General features: G+C 22.9%; 4 protein-coding genes across 4 annotated transcripts; 2 read left to right on the plus strand and 2 right to left on the minus strand.

Moving 5' to 3' along the window:
* Nucleotides 1-686: 686 nt before the first annotated feature.
* On the plus strand, nucleotides 687-2332 carry PY17X_0809600 (conserved protein, unknown function; the record flags this gene model as incomplete). The annotated part of the gene is made up of 3 exons (XM_721609.1): nucleotides 687-762; nucleotides 969-1040; nucleotides 1221-2332. 3 exons carry the CDS (start codon nucleotides 687-689, stop codon nucleotides 2330-2332), a joined length of 1260 nt encoding a protein of 419 aa, XP_726702.1.
* A 594-nt stretch (nucleotides 2333-2926) lies between these two features.
* PY17X_0809700 (triosephosphate isomerase, putative) lies at nucleotides 2927-4425 on the minus strand (the record flags this gene model as incomplete). Its single annotated transcript, XM_022955664.1, has 4 exons — nucleotides 2927-3034; nucleotides 3167-3261; nucleotides 3416-3536; nucleotides 3691-4425. 4 exons carry the CDS (start codon nucleotides 4423-4425, stop codon nucleotides 2927-2929), a joined length of 1059 nt encoding a protein of 352 aa, XP_022811911.1.
* A 974-nt stretch (nucleotides 4426-5399) lies between these two features.
* On the plus strand, nucleotides 5400-8264 carry PY17X_0809800 (cleavage and polyadenylation specificity factor, putative; the record flags this gene model as incomplete). Its single annotated transcript, XM_721611.1, has 1 exon — nucleotides 5400-8264. The coding sequence occupies one exon, from the start codon at nucleotides 5400-5402 to the stop codon at nucleotides 8262-8264; it is 2865 nt and encodes a 954-aa protein (XP_726704.1).
* Nucleotides 8265-8871: 607 nt separating this feature from the next.
* PY17X_0809900 (conserved Plasmodium protein, unknown function) lies at nucleotides 8872-22857 on the minus strand (the record flags this gene model as incomplete). Its single annotated transcript, XM_022955665.2, has 1 exon — nucleotides 8872-22857. The coding sequence occupies one exon, from the start codon at nucleotides 22855-22857 to the stop codon at nucleotides 8872-8874; it is 13986 nt and encodes a 4661-aa protein (XP_022811912.2).
* Nucleotides 22858-24401: the final 1544 nt, after the last annotated feature.

Here is a 24401-nt window from a genome sequence, read left to right on the forward strand (position 1 = left end):
GTCAAAATCTAAGAGTGTAAAATACTTCTTACACGTATATATATGTTATGAATATTTGTATGGAAATATTTAATCCGCTTTGAATATTTCCGTGCCATTATATCCGTTACACGTATATAAAATAATATAAAAAACAGAAAAAAAAAGGAAATATTATTCATTTAAAAATATATAAATTATAACAAAATGACTAATTAATAATATATAATATTTTATTATAAAATTAAAAATATAATTAAATAAAAGAGGTTTGAAAGAGAAAAATAATTTTTTAAAATACAAAAATAATATAATAATATAATACTTATATCCATTTGAAGAACAGAAAAATTCGAATAATTCCAAGAAAAGGAAAAAAACAAAAAGAAGGCAATGAATCAAAAAAAAACATATTTTATATAATATACAAAAGAGGGTGTGAATATATAAAGATATTTCTGGGGAAAGATACATATATATATACATATGCAAGTATAATGCTTATGTAACACTCCCTTAGCAAATTATAGATTCTATTCAAGCTTCCAGAAAATGAATAATACGAATCATTTAATATTTATATAAAAGAAAACAATATCAATATACAATTTAGTTATTAACATAAAATAAAATAGTAATAATAATAATATAATATATAAAATAATACCGATAAACTCAATTATCATATTTTTGACCGTTTAACAGAAATGCAAAAGTTTAGAATATTTGTTTTATTTTTTATCGTATATATCTCCTGTTTTTTGGGCCAATCAAAGAAAAATGGTAAATTTCCATATGATAATGTATATTTGTGAAATTAGTTGTTTTGATGAATATCTCTAGTATATATACCAGCATAGGCTTATATGTATATCCACCTGTTTGTGAAAACACCTTCCAAATTTAATTTCATTATTTAAACTGGTTTACATACATATGTACAAATTCATACGTGTATGAATATATATTTATTCTTTTATTTTTATTAGATGATGATATAATTATTATGGACAGTTCCGATGACTCCGATAGGAAGAATAGTGATCCGATAGAAAATGAAGGTAAGAAATTCGAGAATTATGTGAAATTGTTATTAACGTGCTAATAATACTAATTACAAGTTTATACAATAATAAATAAACAAAATATATTCTCACCTCATACGTGGATATACATCTACTTATATTTAATTACATTTTTCTTATGATAATTTATTTTTTTATTTTAATTCACTCTTTTAGGTCCTATAAATGATAACGTGGACAATCCACTACATGATAATATACAGAATAGCACAAGTAATAGAATACAAAATGATATGCATAATATGCATGGATTACATGATTTGTATTTATATTCATGGTATAGAGGAGATAAGAAAGCATTTTACGCGAAAATAGCAGTTTTTATATTTATTTTAATTATTGTTATTGCTAATGCAATCATATCAAGGAAGACAAATAAAATGATCGCCCTTTATTGGTTACGAACTTGTAAAGATATATTTTTACAACAGTTTGCAAAAATTGGTGATGATAAATCATTTTTATTGGAAAGATCATATCATAATTATGATTTTCAATGTACTGGTCGAAAAAATTGTAATTATTATTTTGTAAACTTAAGCCTAATTAAAAGACAATGTATTTGGAGATATTATCTTTTAAATTATTTTGTAAACCAACATGATACTATGTATATAGCTGTCAACTTTGATAAGCTCGATAAAAATGTTTTATGTGTATATAAAAAACATCAAAAAAAAAATATTGATTACCGTTTTCCAAATATAAATAAATATACAAAATTAATGGATAAATCAGAATTAAAAAAAATATATGATATTAAAGCAGACTCATCTGAGATAGTCAATCTAGTGCTAAGTGGAAAAATTTTAAACTTTTTAAATACTTATGATAAATATATAAATTATATGTGTATCACCGATATACCATTATATGATGTGGAAAATAGAATTCCTGAAAAAAAAGAAGATAACAAGCAAATAGAAAAACATAACTTTTTATTTTTAAGTTTTGTTATCCCCAAAAATCCAGAAGATTTACGCACATTAATCAACTTTTCTATTTACATGATCGATGCTTGTCATTGCATTGATCTATCAGAAAAAACACGAGATAATGTAAAAAAAATAAGGAGTATTGTTGAAAAGGAAGACGAAAGAAGAAAACAAGAATTAAGAGAATTACAAGAAAAAAAAAAAGCAAAAAAGTTACAGGAGGAAAATGAAAAACTTAGTAAAATGTCACCAGAGCAACAAAGAAAGTATGAAGAGAAAAAACAAAAAAAAAATATGAAAAAAATGAAGAAATTTAAAATTATAAAAATATAATTTTTTTACTGTACTATATATATACTTATCACATATCATTGTATTTGTGATGGATAAGCTTAATTTCAATCCTTAGCGCCTGGGCGCGATGTTGTGGATATTTATTAAGAGGGACCATTTTATTCGCATCCTTATGTAAATTCCCATTGTATAACATATATATATAATTCCTTATTTTTCGTCTAATTTAACAAAATATACTTTGCATTCTTAATATTTCATTATTTTTTATAAATGCTTTTGATAATTTTTTAATAAGTAATAAGTACATGTACAGAACTATGATATTATTCGTTTTGTTATTTAATTTATTATATATATCTAATTTAACTTTTTCATTTGTTTATTTTATTGTCTTTTTTTTTACGTTGCATATTTCATATACTAAAAATAAAAAACGAATTTTTTTTTAAATTAACAATGTGGAAAATTATATACTATAAAAAATTTAACAATAAAAAAATGAATTTGGGTTTATTATATAACCCTATAATTTATCAAAATATGTATCGTATATTAAGGTACTACCAACTACAAATATAAGTGATGTGTATATATATATTTGATATATTTTTTTATATCAAATTATTTTTGTTATGCATGATGAGAATTATCAGCATGCTTTATTATGTCGATAAATGTTTCGTCAATCGAACTTTTTCCAATTAGAAAACCATCAATTGAAGTGTTTTCTATATAATCCTACACAAGGAGTGAAAAGAAAAAAAATGCATTACAATGGTAATTCGTAGGAATATAATAATGACATGAGTAAAACATATATATAATAAAATAAATAAGTATCGACGTTTCAGCATGTATAGAAGAATATACCTGCACGTTAGATTTTGTTATAGATCCGCCATAAACTATTTTTATACATTTGCTTGTATTTTCATCAAGTTCATCGAATATCGCTCTTCTTATATCTATTCATTAAAAAAAACGAGATGATCATAGTGAGGAACAAGTATAATTGAATATTTTGTTCGCTTTGATGTAGCACAAATATTATGAATTTTACTTTTTTTTTTATTTACATCACTTTATGATATTTTATAAATTTTGATTTTTTAAGAATACCAAAACAACAATTATTTAGATTGGACGATGATACAGGATTCCCAGTTCCTACAGCAAATCTGGGCTCAAAGGCTATAATAATATTTTTAATTTCTTCTTTTGGGATTTTTTGCTTAATTAGCTAAAGGTGAAAAAATATAAAAGAATATGAGTAAAATATGTTAAATCGCTAGTTATATTTATATTCTATGAATATCGATATATATGTATTATGTTTTGTGTGTGCATCACATTATGACACATTTTCTTTTATTTTTAATATTTAATTATCTTACAGAAAGCAATTCCCTAAATTTTTGAAAAGGGAAACTGCATTCCCTACTTGTGTAATTTTCTCCTACACATAAAATAACTTTTAACTTGGAATTAATTGCATTATATACTTTCAATGCCGTTTGTTCAATGTTTTCACCAACATTAAAAAAACTCTTTTTTCTTTCACTATGTCCTATTATTGTATAATTTATTCCAAATTCACGTAGCAAACTTGCTGTTGTTTCCCCTGTAAAAGCCCCTAAGCCATTTACTAAGCTTACATCTTGAGAACACGGAAATATTTTTGAATCGTTTTTCTTTATTTTTTCATGAAGATAAGGTAAAAATAATAAATTTGGGGATACAATTACATCAATATAATTTGAAAATTTAATTTGTGTTAATTTGTCGATTAGTTTATATGCTTTTTCTTTTAACAAATAACATTTCCAGTTAGCTATGATAATTTTTTTCCTCCCAATTTCTGTCTCTAAATTTATATTTTTGTTATTTATAAATGAGTATACCTCATTATTTTTTTTATTGGTATAGCGCTTTATTCCCAATTTTGTCCATGTTTTTATATCATATGTGTGATTATCTTTTATTTTATCTAGTGGTAACCTTGATTTAATGAAAAATGGTTTCTTGTTTATTTTATGATTGTTAAATAAGTTATTTGAATTTTTATAATTATATTTCATGCATTCAATGGTCATTAGAAAAATGCATATCCCCCAAAATAATTTTAACATAGTAAGAAGAAAAAAAAGGGGAAAAAACAAAAAAAAAGGATGGATAGTCCTAAATCAATGCACATTCACACATACAGGGATGCCCAATAACTTTAAATACATCTGTACAAATAAATAAGTAAATATATATAATATTCACGAAATATAATAAGACATATTACGCCTTTGCTTTTATAAGTAATATCATTTGTATTATATATATATACACCTATTTGTGGGCATTTTATGTTATATTTTTTCCCTTGAATCTTTTCAAATATTTTTTACATTTAAATATAGAACTATTTAAGGGACTTTCCACCATTTTTTGTTTTTTATGGAGAATATTAATTTTCATAAACATAATTCTATATCCTATATTTGCTCTTTTTTGAATAAAATATATGTGCTATATTTCGAATATAAAAAAATATTCCAATTGCTTAATTATATATATATATATATATATGCATATATGTATATGACACAGCTATTTGCGCTGCTTAGCTTCCTACTTTAAATTATACTAAATATAAGCGCACTGTAACTCATACAATAAAATCGAAAGTGTAACATGCTTATTTAATGCCCCTTGATTTTTTTACATTAAATTAGTTTAATGAAAAATTTAAATTTACAATTATTTGTTTGAAAAAGGTAAAAAGAATTATAAAAAAATGTGAAAAAAATAAAAAAACAAAAATTACTCAAATATGAAGTTTATAATTCATCAATGTAAATAACAACATCGTCATCATAAATTTTTAATATATTTTTTTTAAAGCGCAAATGGATTTATTCTTGCGCAACAAATTTTATCAAATCAAATAACATACTGTAATACAATTTAGCTATTTTATTTTCGCTACTTGTAGTAAAACAAAAATAATAAATATGTTCATGGCATGCGCTTATAAATTATGAGTTCATTTTTTTCTCTTTTTTGCTTAAGTTTCCACAACAAAATACGTTTGGATTGCATAATTTTATGAGATATGGCAAACTATTACAATCAAACCACTGTTTACATAAAAGTTCTTGGGGCTGGGCAAACTGTGGGAAGATCCTGTGTGATAGTAGAGCTCGAAAACAGACGAATTATGTTTGATTGTGGTTCACATGTAGGATATAAAGATGAAAGAAAATATCCCAACTTTAATTTATTGGTTGGGAATAGTAATATGGAAGGAGCTCCCAAAATTGATGAAGAGAACAATTTGAATGTCGAAGTAAATATAAGTATAGTTAATAGTAACATATCTGATAAAGAAAAATTAATAAATAACTTGAAAAAAATTAATGAAATAATTGATTGTGTAATAATAAGCCATTTTCATATGGATCATATAGGAGCTTTACCATTTTTCACAGAAATATTACAATATAAAGGGACAATAATTATGAGTTATCCAACAAAAGCTCTTAGTCCAGTTTTATTATTAGATGGTTGTAAAATAAGTGATATAAAATGGGAAAAAAAAAATTTAGAAAAGCAAATAAAAATGCTTAATGAAAAATCGGATGATTTATTAAATTATAATATTAATTGTATAAAAAAAGATCCTTGGAATATTACCGAAGAAAATATATATAATTGCATAAATAAAGTAGTTGGTTTGCAAGTTAATGAAACTTATGAATTAGGTGATATATCTATTACACCATATTATGCGGGGCATGTTTTAGGGGCTTGTATGTACAGATTAGAAGTAAACAATATTAGTGTTATATATACAGGTGACTATAATACTATACCTGACAAACACTTAGGTAGTACTAAAATCCCGGTCTTAACACCTGAAATATTTATATCTGAATCTACATATGCTTCTTATGTCAGACCAACTAGAAAATCATCTGAGCTAGAATTATGCAACTTAGTAAATGAATGTGTACATAAAGGTGGTAAAGTTTTAATTCCTGTATTTGCTATTGGTAGAGCACAAGAATTATCTATATTATTAGAAGAATATTGGGAAAAAATGAAAATAAATTGCCCTATATATTTTGGATGTGGTTTAACAGAAAATGCAAATAAATATTACAAGATTTATTCTTCATGGATTAGTAATAATTGTGTATCAACTGAAGTAAAAAATTTATTTGATTTTTCAAACATTTCACAATTTTCAAATAATTATTTAAATGAAAATAGACCTATGGTTTTATTTGCTACTCCAGGGATGTTGCATACTGGCTTAGCATTAAAAGCCTTTAAAGCATGGGCTAGTAATCCTAACAATTTAATAATTTTGCCTGGTTATTGTGTGCAAGGTACTATTGGGCATAAATTAATTATGGGAGAGAAAAAAATATTATTAGATGGAAACACATATGTATATGTTAATTGTAAAATAATTTATTTATCTTTTTCTGCACATGCAGACTCTAATGGCATACAACAATTAATAAAGCACGTTATGCCAAAAAATGTTATATTTGTACATGGAGATAAAAATGGAATGGAAAAATTATCAAAACATATATCTAATCAATATCATATTAATTCTATATGTCCATATATGGGACAAAATTGTCAATTCAATTTTTGTAAATATAATATAAATTATGTTTATTTGGATAGAAAAATATATAATAATATTATTCAACAAGTTGAATTAAATAAGCAAAAAAATTCAAAAGGTTTATATAAAAATGCTAGACAAATTAAAGGTGCTCAAGTTAATATTTTAACACCCAATGGAAATATAAAAATTCCCTTTACTGCTTACATATTATATCGTTCTATTAAAGAAAAGCCATTATTTTTTTTTCTTTCTGAATCTCTTTTATTCAAATATTTGAAGAAAAAACATGTTCCAATGATTATTTGGCGTGAAGGCAAACACTTTGACTTTGATTATATGTTTGATACAAAAAAAGAAAAAAAAATGAACAAAATGAATGAAAAAAATGTTACCGATATTGTAATTGAACAATACGACGCAACGAAAGAAGGGAATAGTAACCAAAAAAATGAAAACGACAATCCTAACGATATTGATAATAATAATATTTTATTGAAAAACAAATCTATTATGTTTAATAATTATATACAATCTGATATTAACATTATGGAAAATGATAAAAATAACACTAACGATTTATCATCTTCAATTGAAGCACGAAAAAGAAAGTTTAATGAAATTAACGAAGCAAATACTTTATCGGAAGAGCAGTGTGAACATCTTTCTATAAATTCTTCAAAAGTGTTAAAAATCGCAGGACATGGAGAAAAATATAATAATAATATAAATCAGGAAAATTTTGAAAATGAGCATATAAAACAACCTATTAATAATATACTTTTAGCTGATAATAACAAAATTAAGAACTCAAAAATGGATTGTTATGATTCTAAAAGTTTTAGTATCCTTTCTAATGAAAATGAGAAAAATATTACAGGGGAGTTAAAAGGGTGTTTAAAAAGTGAAACTAACATAAATGTTCGGAATAGTTGCTGTTTCAATATAGAAAATATTTATAATGATAGTGATAAAAAAAAACAGCATGTATATATAAAGGATAAAGAAAATATAAATTTGCCTCTAATAAATTTAAGATTTAAAGAAGAAATTAATATAACTTATCAATGTTTCTACAATTTCGTTATTACATTTTTTCAAGAAATTGTAAAAACTGAAAATAAAAATAGTATATGTTTTTTAGGAAAACATATTATTGTTAAAAATGTTAAAATTCATCAAAATTGTTTTTTCTTTTTGTCCTTTCATTCATTAAGAGCAATTCATGATGGAAATAATTCCCTACTAATGCAATGGTCATATGTTGATGATGCCAAATCTTCAGTGGTTAGGAAATTTATAAATTGTGTTATAAAGTATGCTCAAGAAGAATAACGGAAACTCACTTAAAAAAGTTTCTAAATTTGTGAAAAAACACCACCAAATAAGCAGAAAATACAAATATACAAACCGCATATGCTATCCATACTAAGAAAATTTGATGAAACTCCATATACTATTCAAAGTGGGTATGTACAAGCATGCATATTTGTGCGCTTTAATGCTTTATGTAAACACCCATAATCATTTTTATGTTTCTCTGTTTCCGTTACCCAATTTTTTTATGTTCATGTTGATGACCTATTTCAACTTTTATATTTTTAAGGCTTATACATTTCATCTACACAGTACAATGTCTCATAAACGTGGGCATATATTATTTTTCAAAATGTTTTAGTTAAAAAATATACAAGCGTTGAATACGTATTATATACATAATATGTTTATTTTTTTGTCATTTCGATATTTCGCTATTTACAATTTTTTGTTATTGTGATCAAGCTTATTAAAACTTGTGCCATAGGTACCCTTTTTAAAGCATATAAAATGTTAAAAAAAAATAATATGAAATGGAAAATTATATATTATTATGGTAATGATGTGGTTACTATAATAAGATAAAAAAAAAAAAAATATATCACAAATCAAAATTTAATGGAGATTAGGAATACGGTTTCAAAATAGAAAGAATTGACAATGACTTAATTATAGGAAAATGTAGGTCCGTTTTATCCCCTTGCAAATATGTAGATAACTGTTTAGTAATTGTCGATGATAGAGCTTCTAGTTTTGTTGATATATATAATAAGTGCATATAATACATTTCTTTCATTATTTTATGTTCATATGTATTTTCATCCTCAGTATTTTTCTGATAAGTTTCCGAATCAATCAGCATACTATTTCGAGCCAGTTTATACAACTTTCTAATATTTAATTTTAAAGACACTAATTTTATAACAGTTAAAGAACAAATAAGTGATGATTCAAAAAAATCAAAATTTTCAACAAATTTATTATCTTTTGATAATATAACTTGGGGAGGATCTTCTTTTAAGAATTTTAATATTTCTATCCAGTGCAATAAATTGTCATTTATATTTAAGCTTTGTATATTTTTAAATTGATTAATAAAATTATAACGCTTATTTAGTTGTTCCAATTTGTTAAACTTCCTTTTTAAATAGTTCTGATTTTCGTAGTAACTTATTAAAACATCTTTTTTTTTCATTGGTGTTCGTTCCTTTCTTTTAGAATCATCTTCATCGACTGTTGTAGTATTTTCTCTTTTTGTAGTCTCAGAGTTTACCGGGATATTTTTTTCTATTTCATCCTCTTCATCACTGCTAGATATATAAATACAGTAATTTTCTCTGTTTCCGATATTTTTATTAAAGGATGTAATATATTTTTTCAAATTTCCCTTAAGTTGTGATTCAAAAGTGATACCATTATTTTGTTCACTACTGTAACTATTTCGAATATTACTATGATTTGTTTCCTTCTTTCTATTTGTGGAATTTAAATTTTCATCTGTGTTACAATTTTGTTTTTCCTCACTATTTTTTAAAGTATGTGACTTTTGTTCTATTTGTTTTTCTCTGTCTCCAGTTTGTTCATAATTATGTAGTTCATCGTTTTTAGATTCATTATTTATTATATTGTTATTATGAATTGATTCAGACTTTTCACTATTATATTCATAGGCATTATCTTCACCTTGACTTAAATAATTTTGGAGTTCCCTCTGATTATTATCTGTTATTTTTTTGTTATTTTTAGAAATATCTCCGCTATTTGATTTACTTAAATTATCATTGTTCCCAAAAAAACTATCATATGAATAATTAAAGGTTTCAGAAAATGTGTTCATTATTGAATTTGTGATAGAAGTGGTAAAATCTTTAGCTACTACTATATTTTTACTTTTTCCACTGTCTTCATTTTTGTTATTATCATTTTGTTCACTTTTCATTTTTTGTGCATATATATAATTTTTTAAATCACCAAATAATACATACTCGGCTCGATGTTTGGTGCTTTTTGAGTTGTACTCCTTTATCATATTCATTACATCTTCACTTATGGGCATATTAATATTCCATAATTTTTTATGAAAGCATTTTCTACTATTTAGTAAAATTATATAAGCTCGATATATGCTGTTTATATTTTTTAGGCTTAATTTTATTTCACTAAAAAATATATTATATAATTCAGTATGGTCACAAATTTGAAACAATGAATTATTTTGAGCATGATTTTCTTCATATTTTTTATCAGTCAAGTATTTATATATACTTATGAACATATTTTTTCGATGTGATATTTTTGTATCTATGCATATTATAAGGGGTATAAATATTTCAATGAATAATTTGTAATAATACATATTAATTTTTTGGGTTTTATTATTGTACGTATTTTCTGATTCACTATTGTCTATTTGTTTATTCATTTTATTTATCCCATCATGATCACTGTTACTTGTAGTGATGTATATTCGTTTTTTTGTTATCTTTCTCGTTTTATTTTTCTCAATTTTATTTGTTTTATCATTATTTATAGGCATTTTTTTTTCACTTGTATTGTTACCTTTATCAGTGTTATAAACAAATAAGTTTTTATTTTTTAAATTGGCACTTTGATATACTTCCTCAACTATTATATTGGGTGGGTCGGTGTAATTGTACGCTCGTTTTCCTATGCTCAGTTTTTTATTTCTTTTTTCTTTTTTTAAAAAATTTTCACATGGCGGATTATTTATAGTATCACCTATTTGTGTCTTATGACCAGATATGTGTTTTTTTTTGCCATAATATATCATATTCATATCCTTTATTTGCTCATCAACATTATGGGGGTGTTTTTGTACAAATGTATCTGTACTCGTATTATTATTTATATTGATGGGAGGATCCCTTTTTTGGTTCTTTTTGTTTTTCATATTTTTTCTTTTTTTTTTAGTAGATTTATGATTTTCCTCAAAAGCATGTTTTTCTTCATCCGATACAAACATTTTATAATAAAAATAATTTAAAGTAGGCTTTGCATGATCAGAGAATTTAAATTTTATCAATTCCTTTAGAGCTAACCAAACGTTTAGGGAAACTTTTTTTCTTTTATCCACTAAATGTATCATTAAATATGTTGCAATTTCATAAATGTGTTTTTTTTTTAAATTGGACATAGAGTTATGATGAGATTTTAATTCAACAAAAGTTTGCTGTTCATTTTTTTTTCTGATTATATTTTCCTTTTCGCGACGCATTGTTTTAAAAACCTCACACAATATCTTGCATATATATATTTTTTCCATAGTTTCATTACTATTCAAATATATAAAAATAATATTCGGATTACATAAGGTATTTATAAAGGAAGCGCAGGCATTTGATGGCCAACATTTGCTTTCATACTTACACGCCTCTTTGAAAGCCTTTAAAGCATTTTTAATACAATTTTTATCGTTATTGAATAAATTAATAAATAAAGAGTTCAATATGTTTAAAGCATATTTTTCGTTTATACATAGAGAGAATATTTCCATGTTATTATTTTTTTGATAATTAATTATGTCTTTAAATATTATAAATAAGTTCTTAAACGATATGTGCAAATATTTCGTAACATAGCTGTTTTTATATTTACAGCTAATATAATACAACACTGAAATCATTGGTTTTATTATTTTTAGATTTGTTGTCAAGTTGCTAACTGTCGATGGATTTTCTGAAGTATTGGCAGAAATAACATCTCTTCTATCCTTCAGTGCAAATATACACAAAGGAATCTGAGATAATATGATCAAGGAAATTATTATATAATTTATATTATTACTTTTTATGAAAAAATTTAAAAAATTAAATGTTTTTGAACAATCATTATTATTTTTTAAAAATACATATATATATTTTATTAATCCACTTTCAAACGAATGTTTATAATATAATAATTTTTCGAGATTATTATTTTTGTAATAATTTAATATTTTTTTCTTTTTATTTAATTTTAAGATTTCTTTTATTATATTTAAACAATTCAAACTATTATTTACACTTATACTACAAGTATAATTTTTGTATATCTTTTTATTGTACTCTTCTTTCGATATTTTTTTCATATTTGTAAATTTAAATTCACCATTTCGTTTTATAAAAAAATGAGAACTAGTTAGTTTCTCTTCAAAAATTGGGTCTTTTGGACATTCATTATTTTGAGTACCTATTTGTATTCGTTCTATATCATTATTATTGTCACCCTCATTATATTCTGAAGATATCTTTCCTTCAATCTTGTTCATATAATCAATATTCTCATTATTTCCTTCCCGTGCATCTTTATCATCATTTGTTTCACTTCCAATAGCATTATAATATTTCTTTTCATTTTCGTAAAAGTTTTGTTTTCCGAATGTTTCATTATTATTATCATCATCGTAGTTGTTATCATTTTCAGCACTAGAAGACACCATTTTTATATAATTGCCCAAGACATTCGTTTTGTCTAGACTGAAATTTTCAAATACTGATTTTATATTCAAATTATTATAAATTATACTACCATTTCTATTGAAATTACTATTATATTTGTTATTTCCTACTCGTTCGCTTTTATCAATTTCTTGGCTAGTGTTTATGTGAGATAATTGTTTAACACCGAGAACATAAAAGACTATTAAAAATAATTCAACATAATATTTCTGTGAATATTTTTTTATAAATTTATTTCTAAATTTAAGTATATGAAATAGTAGAGACAATATATTGCTTAGATTATTATTAAGCTTAAGTATATTCAAATTATTCAAAATATAAAATAAATAATCTAAGGTTTTATATAATAATATTTCATTATTGCATATCATATATATAAAATATATATGTTCATAATTATATTTCGATTGTAATGTGCATAATTTATTTATAATAACATAAAAATGTTTTCTGCACATTAATAAAATTATATATAAATATTTTTCTAAAATATTTTTTTTTTCCTCTTTCTTTTTTATTTCCAAACATATATTTGTATACACCTCTAACGTCTCATTTAATTCTTTTTTTTCACTAGTATGTTCCTTCGGGTTATTGGAATTGTTGTCATTCTTATTGTCATTTTCATTTATATTTTTTATATCGTTATTTATTCCTGTTATATTCTTGTTCACATTTATTAATACATTTTCCTTAGTATAATAATACAACTCACTGAATATTCTATTCATAACTGTTTCAATACTATTTTTGTCAATTTTCTTATTCGATATATTATACATGAGCAAATTTATTCCGTAAATTGATACGTTTTTATTTTTATTATGAATACAACTGAAAAGGGAATTTATATATGATTTCTTCTCTTTTTCTGTAAAATATTCATTTATTATATAGTTAATTATGTTAGGAATTTTTTTGTAATTTTTAATTATGTCTAATTCGTTTCTTTTATTATCTACAAATATTTTTCTTAATTTCTTGGTAATATTTGTTTGGTATTTCTCGTTATATATTTCTTCCATTTTCTTTTCGATAGACTTACAAAAATTGTTGTAAAATTCAATGTTATATAAATTGTTTATTTTTTTGTAATCATATTTTTTATTTTTACATAATTTCAATAATTTATCAGACATAGTATTCAAATTTTTATTAGATTGTTCACCTATAGCACATCTTTTGATAAGCTTTTCATTATAGTACATATTTTTAGAGTCTTCATTAATTTTGTTGTCACTGTCGAAACATTTTTCATTTATATTTTCGATATTTAACATTTTTGAACCTTTTATTTCTTGTTCATAATTATACTTTCCATCCTTGTCGTAATTTGTATTGTCATCTAGATAGTTTTTATTTTTATCAATGATCCTTTCGAAGGATATACTTAAATTTGTCTTTGTTTTTTTTTTTATAATTTTACCCTTGATATAGGTTTTCTTTTTTTCTATGCTAGTGAATTTCTTTCCTTTTCTTCTGTTACTAACCATATCCAATTTATATAACATATTTATAATGATATCCAATGGGTTTAAAAAAAAATAAATAAAATGATTTTTATTCACAATTTTAAACCCTTTTAATTTTCCTATTAATATACAAATAGAATAAATACTAAAATATCGAATTATATGTTCATTATCTTTTATATACGGGATTAGCAAGGCCAAACACTCACATAAATATATTTTTTGGTTATTTCTTCCATTTGGTTGTCCATATTTATATTTTTTCTTTTCATCTTTTTTCAAATTAATATTTTCTAACTTATCCAAGTTTGTTTTCTCACCTTTATGAGAGTTATTATTAATGCTATCTAATATTATATCCTGTTTTACAACTTCAGGAATTATGTCAAAAATATCACCTTCACAACTATCTAATGTATCTTTATCTTTTGTAGTTTCATTTAATTTATCTTTTTCATGTTTTTTATTATTATCTTCACTTATGTGACTATAATGGTTCTGATTATTTTTATCATCATCTGATGGATTTGTTCTTATATTTTCTGGCTGTGTTTCTAAAAATATTTCTTCCCTTTTTTCATCTGAATTATTTAAATCGAGTAAATTATCATTCGGTATTATATTGTTATTACTATTAGAAAAAACTAAGTTAATATATTTTTCAAAATTAGACGAATTATAAGATAGTATACTTTTAATTCCCTCCGTATTTTTATTATTATTGTCATTACTAGTCTCATTATTATATTTTTCTTTTTTTTCTTCATCTCTTAATAAGTAATTTTCTTCTCTATATTCCTTAGTATCTGAATCATCCAACATAACTTCTTCACTTTTATATCCATTGGATTCTTTTTCCACTTTTATTTTATGATTTTTTCCAGGTTCAGTTTTCCCTTTTTGAGATAAAAATGGGGAATTTATCACTATTTCTGTTATTATTCTGAACACTACAAACTTAACTTCATCAATATTTGTCGATATGTATGTATTGTGCATATATTTTATTAGTTTAATTATAAAGGGAAAATAGTTCATATTTGAAACAGTTTTAACAAGAATGCAAATAATGTAATTTAAACACAGCAAAGATACTTTTTCATATTTACTAAAATTATAAAATATTTTATTATTTTTTCCAATCCATTTTTCTTTTTCCAATTTTCGCACTCGATTATTTATTAGTATATTTTCTTTTGATTTATTCCATTTTATATATTCATTATTATATACTATTATAGAACTATTTGGATTTCTATATTTCCCTTTGAATATATCTATCGAACCATTCATATTATTCTCCACAATTCGTTTTGAAAAAGGATAACTTATTTGTTCATTTATATTATTTATTTTATGTTCACCCTTTACTTCATTTATAGATGAATCTATAAGTGCATCTGATGTCTTTTTTTCGATTTCTTCAGTATCCTTTGAATGGTTCGTGTTATTTGAACTATTCATATAAGGTTTCTTAGTATAGCTATTATCATTACTTATTGTTCTTTTTCTATTTTTGTTTATATTTTCATAAATTTCTTCACCATAAACAGCATTTGATACGCTTTCAACGTTTTTTGAACGAACATTTTTTTTCTCAATGCTATATGCGCCATCAATAAAACTGATCGTATTCTTATCACTTTTTTTTTTACGTTTTGTTTCCTCCCATTTTTTGGATCTTTGTTTATTTATTTGATTACTGATTTCTTTATTCTTTATTTTATCAGTGTCAAATTGTTTGCCATAATTATTTGCTTTCCCTTCATTAGCTATCTTTTTATCGTCGTCACTTTTATTTGCCTTATTTTTATTTTCCATCAGTTTGTTGTGAATTTTATCTTTTTGATCCAATACAATTTTTAAAAATAAATTTACAAGTACATCAAAAATTATGAGTATTGTTTGCATGTTCAGAGGATACTGTTTTATATACAAACAGTAATAAATCGTTTTCAGAGAGCTTAAAAGAATTGTATACGAATCATTGCTTATGTTTCGATCAAATAATTTGTTGTCACTAGGTACTTCATTTTGTTTATTTGTTTGTAAAGATGGTGTATAATCGAATGATTCTTGTTCTATTTTTTTATTCACTTTATCTATTTCTCTAATATAAAAAGAATCATTTTTTTTCTCATTTAGATCTTCATTTTTGGTCGTTTGACTTCCACTTTTATTATTTTTAATAATTTCTTCTCTAAAATAGTATTCACTTTTATCTGAAAATTCAAAAGTATTTCCACTATTATTCTTATTATTATCATTGCTGTTTTTAAAAAATACGACGAATTTATCCACATTATAAATGTTTATATCTCCAGATATTGGAATGGGACTGTTAGAAATATTTGATATACAACATAATGAAGAATATATTATAATAAATTTATATAAGTAAAGACACGAATAAAATTTATCACTATTTATGCTATTATCTTTTATATAACTTTCACATATATCATCAACTATACATTCCTTATTTTTTGTATCCAAAAATGAAATATAATTATATTTATCCTGTATTCTATTCATTTTTTGAGATAAATCAGCAAACTCTGTTTTTTTTTCCTTTTTCAAATCTGATATACTTTCATTTTCTTCTTCCCCTTCGAGGCTATTATCCTCCTGGCTATTATAGTTTTCCTTGAAATTGTTGATGCATTTAATTTTTTTCAACTGTTTAGCTATTTTTTTCAATGATTTTATCAATGTCTTTTGCAAACATGGCTCCTTTTCTTGATAAAGAGCAATTATAATTGGATCCACTAAAAGTTGGAATATGAAAAAAGAATAATTTTCATTACAAGCATATTTTTGGATAACATCCTTGAAATTTAATTTGGTAGAATCGTTCAAATAAGTGGCATTTTCTTCTTTGCTAAGAAATGCAAATAACTCATTTTTATTTTTTATATGTTGATTAATTTCGTCTTTAAACATTTTCTCTACATATTTTTGTCTATTTTGAATTATGTCCTTTTCAATTGCACCATAATTTATTTGGGATTGCTCCTTTTTATTGAAAAAATGATTTTTAAAATGGCAACTATATTTTGATATGTTATTATATACACATTTGACATAAATAGCAAATATTTCATTATTCACATATATTTGATTCATTTTATATAAATCTTCAAATTTTATAGTTTTTGTTATTTTTTCAAGACACACTCCCATACTTAAAATTAATGTATTACGTATATTTTCAGAATGTATAACATTTGCTGATTTTCCGAATAAGGAAAATGCACTACCTTTTTTATTAGCAATGTCGGAATAATATATATTATTTAATAAATATAACGTCCATACAACATTTTTTTTGTTCACTACACTTTCAACATAATATGACATTATCTCTTGTTTAAATATATTTCCTATAGAATAATTTATATCTTTTTGAACAATATACATTCCTAATTTACTTTCTAATAAGTCTACTAATTTTTCTATTACCTGATTTTTTTTATCTAACGTATTTTTAAGCTCATATAGCAAACTGGGTTTTCTTTTGTTAACATTATTCATCTGATTTTTCTGTTTCTCTTCTATAAAATAATCAAAAGCACTCTTAATATTACTGTTATAAACCTTTATATATTTGTAAATAAAGTTTAGAACACTTTCAATATTTTTTTGTTTAGATATGTCACTATTATATGTATTTGATAAAAGCATAAAATTATTAAAATCAATTTGGTTATCACTAGATTTTTTTAAATTCATACTATTAATATCCTTTCTTATTAAATGTATAGACTCAATACAATTTTTGGTATGTAAAGTTGTGCATTTTTCTTTATACAAATTAAAAATATGTGTTTTATAAATATAAGAAAAATTATAATACAGTGATAAAAGAAAATTTTCATCTTCATTTATTGAGACATCTGGATTTAGTTTGAAAAAAATTGTTATCAATATGTTTGTATAATTTTTTGGCAAATATTTTGAAATTATACATAGCATATTTAATGTGCTAATATAAAACAAAATATTATTTTCAAACTCTAAATTATTCTGAACTATTTTTAACTGTTCTATTAATATGCAAAAAAATGTTATTATATACGTTTGAGGATTAAAAATACTATTTATTTCTAGTTTTACATAATTATTAAAAAGCTTACTACTTAGTTTCATAATTTTGTGTATATTTTTATTTATATACTCAAAATTTTCGAATAAAATTATGTTAATATTTTCCTTTACTTCAGCATTAACATTCATCAAATTCGACGTACTCATATTTGGTACATTATTGTTATAATCAATATCATATATTTGTATAAGATTTTCAATCTGTTCCACATCTAAATTAAAATATGTGGATATTATTCTGTTTATCTTTCTGTTTGTACCTTTTTTAACATATTTTAAAGAATACGATTTAAGGTATGTATTTAAAAGTTTCTTACTTATAATCTTTGCTATTTTTATATAGCATAATTTTATCAACCTTTTGTAGTACTTCCTTTTTTTCTCTGTCTTTTGAATGGTCTTATTATCTCCACTTTTATTTATCTCCTTCGATATATTACTGTTGTATTTTTCTTCAGAAAATATACTATCGAATTTCCTGATATTGTCTTTGTCTTTTATTTTGAAACACCACTTTAAAATATTTAGCATTAAATCAAAATAGGTAAGTGATTGAACATTCTTAATACTTGTATTTTGTGTAAAAATTCTTAAAATCGAAATTAATTGTAAACTTAAGAACGATATAACATAATTTTCGTGATAGCAATACATAAATAGAATTGACATAATTTGGCTCATATTTGGTAAAATTAAAAAATTAAAATGAAAATTTGAATGGATCCTTAAATTTTGTATACTCATATAATTATATAACGATATGCATATAATGTTTAAACATTTTAAAAGTATAATTACTATTTTATAATTTATTTTTATATTCATTAAATATTCAAATAATAATGGATATAAAACCCGTGCTGAATATATAGAAAAGTTATATTGAAAGGCCTCTGAAATTAGTCTTTTTATATAAGTTACTGATGGGTGCATATAAATAAAAAAGTGATCGTACATATCATAAAACATTTGATTATGTGCAATGATATTTATTTTTGTTAGACAATTATTATCAACAGTATTATCACTTTTATAAAATTTGTTACTAGTATTGTTACTTTCATTTTGATTCATATATATTATATCACCCTTATCAACTGAGTACCCATATTTTCTATTCTTCATTTTAGAACATTCTTCTTCGTTTAACAATATATTTATAAAGAGCTGAAATATATTGATTATATATTTGTTTGGTACAACAGCCCATGTTTTTATTTCGTTTACACTGTTTTCTTCTTTATTATTTTTGTTTTCCTCGATATGTTCACCAATCTTTTCATTTTGTTCGGTATTTTCATCTATATTATCTTTCTTTTGTTTATAAAATTCATTGTAAATATTGTTCTCATCATTTTTTGTGTTTATATCAAAATTTATATTATTCAAGGTACAGTTTTCACTGTTTGAAATGGCATTTTGCTTGATTTGGAAAACAGATTTTGATTTTATTTGGTCAATAATTAACTTTTGTTTTTTCTTATTTTTAATACGCATAACAGTTAAAGGACTATAAATATTTGGGAGCAAACCAAATATCACATTAGGGTTATATGAATAATAATTGAAATATTCATTATATGACAAAAGTAAGCTAATTTCAAGCACCAAATATACAATGTTTAAATCTTTATTAAATCTTTCACATACTGTTGAAATTATTTGAATAATAATTTCTATATTTGTATTAATATTTTGTATATCACTTATAAAGCTATTTAAATTTGTAAAACATTTTCTATACTCCTTGTGATAACAATCGTTAGATTTCCAAGCATCTTGATCCCCATTGTATACATCGTATTCCTTTTTTATATTCTGATTCGAAATATAACTTATATTATGATTACTCAAATCGCTTGATATTAATATGATGTATTGTTTCAATATAAGTAAGGAAGCTATTATATCTATTTTATTGTCCAATTTTAATTTTTCATTCAAAAAATTAAAGACAGAATTATTCGTATAAATACATGATATAAAGATATTAAAAATTTCAACAATTTCTATATATGTCCACTTATATAAATTCGATGTTATTTTTTTAATAATATCACCTGGATTGTTAATAGAATAATTCTGATTAATTAATATATATAAAAAATAATAATTTAGTGTTAATATTTGATTAGTAAACATTACTATATGTTCTATTTTTGATAAAGAATGTTGTAAAATTATTCTAAAACTTTTTATTATATTAAAATTCGGTAACTCTTTCAATGCTATATAATTTATATGTATTTTTGAATCATTATTATATATACTCGAAATATCATGTATTAATATATTATTAATAGTAGCGTTGAAAAATGAAAAGAAATAAAATATAAATATTTCTAAGACATTTTTTATAGAATCATCATTATTTATATATAAACATAATTTTGATATAATATAAAGTATTCTTGTATAATTTTCATTATTATATTTTATATCCAAAATTATATTTAAATATATATTTAATATTTTTATGCATACATCATGTATATCTTTCTTTTCTGATTTTATTATTTCACTATATTTACTCGGAGAAATTGATGATCCATTCCTTTTAATCCCTCTCATGATTTTACAATTTTGTATTGCATCACAATTTTCATACATATTTTTTTTTTCATATGAATTTTCATTTTCATCATTCTTCAATTCGCTAAATTTATTTAATCCATTGTCCAATTCATTTAGCGATTCACTGTTTAGACTACTAACATGTTTATCCAAAGTTTCACTATTATTTTGACACATCAACTTATTATTTTCTTTGGAATATGCTAAAATATTATTCTCGTTTTCTGACCCTTTTGAGGAAGAGTGTTCATTTATTTTTTTTTTTTTTTTTGTTTTACTTTCTTCTTTTTCTGTTTCAATGTCAATTGAATTCACAATACATTCTCCATTATTTTTAACAACCACGTCCTCATCACTAACCTTATTGCTAATCATTTTATTAATATTATTATCCTTATTTTTCATATTTCCTTGATATAATTGATTGTAATTTAAGTTATCGTTAAAAATATAACTGCTACTAACTTGCTTGCATGCCCTTGAATTCACAGAAGAATTTCTTGTATATGTTGTACAAGTATCTTCACTTGTATTTTCAAGTGACAAATGTATTACATTATTTTCAATATATACATTTGCATTGTTTTTATTTGGAAATATTATAAAATTCTGATTTTTATATTTTTCGTCCATATTAATTATATTATATAAAATGGAAGGAAAATGAAGATTGTAAAATATTTTTAAAAATATTTTATACATCATATCTATATGTTTTTTATTGTTATTACTACTATTGCTGATATTATTAGTAGTATTATCACTATTATTGTGGATTAAATGTGCTATAATTTTAAATATATCAATAAGAACATTTTTAGAAAGGTGAGGTACTTGCATAAATATGTCTATATATAAATCTAGATATATATATACATTGGAATTAATTCTACAATTATTATTATTATTATTATTATTATTATTATCATTATTATTTTTTTTTTTTGGTGTGTTACTAAGGCTATTGTTATTATCATTATCGTTATCTTTATCATCTTCAATAGTTTCAGTTTTATTTGGCAAAATATAGTAATTAATTTTTTCGATTATTTTTTTTTTTAAATAATAATCTTCTTTCATTATGCATAGAATTAATAACTTGGTCATTATGGCATGTCTTTCGTCATTCTTTTTTATAAATATCATTTCGTTAAGTATAAAATTAATTATATTTTTAATAATGTTATTTATTTCGGAGTTTTTTATATTATGTTTATTATATATATTATCGGTACAACACATAACTAGCTTATCGCTAGCTAATTTTTTTTTATTAACTAAAAGTATTTTATATATTTCCTTTTTTACACATTTCAAAAAGGATATTTTATTATGTGTAAAAAGGTTCAAACTATTTGTATTATCACAAAAGTTTAACGAATCCATATTACGGATATTTCGAACGCTATAATTGCTACTATTTTCATTAATCATTTTGTCTTTCAATTTCATAGGTTCATAATTATTATCATGGCCATTATTATTGTTCCCAAACTCATTGTTGTATATAAAACAATATTCGTCTCCATCAAAAAATGTGTATTTTATAATGTTATTAAATATATTTATATCTATAATATAATCGTTAATATTATTCTCCATGGATACTCTTCCCTGTTTGTTGTTCTCATTTTTGCTTCTTTTTACATTTTCATTTTTATTTTCATTATCTTTTTTATATTCATTTTTTTTGCTATCATCTTCCTTTTTTTCATTCTCAAAGTATTCATCAAATATATTGCTAAAGTTATTATAGACACTATAATAGATAATGTCGTATATTAAGTATAACAAATATTTCTGATTTTCATGACTAACTTTTTGGATTTGTAAAAATGAAAATACATAATTTAAAATTTCACATTCATGATAAGTAATATAAGTCTTAAGAGTGTTCACAACTTCTTTGTTCAATTTCTTGTCTTGATCTAAGCAATTTAGCAAAATAAAAATTATTTCTTCCAGTTCGAAAATTTTTATATTTCCTCTTTTTCTCATTTTGTTTTTTCATAAATGACGTAAATAATGTTTAAAGATATGTATGGGCACATATATATATTATTTTATTTATGCATATATTGCGGTCTCTTTTTTTCCCATATATGCATGATCACATGATTAAAGCCTTGAATTTTACATACAATATGAAAATCATGTAGCATTTATCAAAATAAATTAAAATAACAAAAAAATGCTATAACTCATATGAAACTCACACTATTTCATATTTTTGTTTGCAAACGGTAAACATCCATTCGAGTGTAAGCATATACATACATATACATATACTACAAAAAGAGGAGACACGTTTTATGACGTTTTGATATCCATATTTCTATATTCATCAATTTACAATAGGGCTAATTCTGCTGAAACCCAAGAAATAAATATACATAAAGGTTGATATATATATGAATAATATACATGCATTTATGTGTACGTGTAAAATTAAAAAAACTTAAAAAAATAAAAAATCAGTATAGCTAGCGAATAATATAAATTGGTGTGAGAAAAAATATAATAAATAAAATAAATATACACAAACGAAGCTTACAGCTTATATGCTAAACATTTAATATGTATATAACCAAAATGAGTGGAATATTACTATGTTTTATTATATTTCACAATTTTCTTTAATTTCATCAATACTTAAAGATAAAGTTACAAATAACAACAGCATGCATATAATTATTTTTCTTATGTGTATATGCATTATATATAAGTAAAAATGTATAAATAGAACAAACAAAAAATTGTATGCTGAATTGTCCTTATAAATTTTCAATACAAAATATTATTCATTCAAATTTTTGTACGAAAATTCAGTATATTTTTTTCGTTAATACAAGCATATATTATACATACACATGTTTTTTGTAGTACTTAAAAATTAGCAAAATAAACAAAATTTTAAATATATATTTATATATTTTTTTCATATATTATTCATCCACATTTTTCTTGCAATTTTTTATGGGGAAAATTTGTTTCCATTATCTTCTTATTGTACAAAAAAATGATAAAACATATTTTTATGTGATAAAATTATATTTATTAAAATTTGGAAAAATATTTTTAATTTTCAACATTGTGTTAAAAGTGTACTGCAAATGTATACATATGAGCATGCACATAAATGAGTGGCATATTAAAATTATTATTTAAATTTTTTTTAGAAATGTAAATAAAATAAGTGAAAAAAATAAAATATATTTAAGAATTTATTAAAGAAAAATGTGAATAGAACAAACATGAATATTAAATATTTTCACCCCTATTTATTTACTTCATTCACAATTCTTATATTCAGCCAAATTAGCCAAACGGTATTAAAAAATAAAATACCATACAAAAAAGAAAAGGATAATACCCAATATTTTCACCAAGCATAATTAGATTGTATTAGTAAGATTTATATATTCTTTATGAATTTCTTTATTTTACTTGCTTATAATATGTGTATATGTGTCTTATTCAATTATAAATGATATATGTGTAGACATTAAACTATGTGATCTACCTTAAAACTATAAATTAAT

This window comes from Plasmodium yoelii (genome assembly GCF_900002385.2).
Source record: "Plasmodium yoelii strain 17X genome assembly, chromosome: 8".
Taxonomy (NCBI): Eukaryota; Apicomplexa; class Aconoidasida; order Haemosporida; family Plasmodiidae; genus Plasmodium; species Plasmodium yoelii.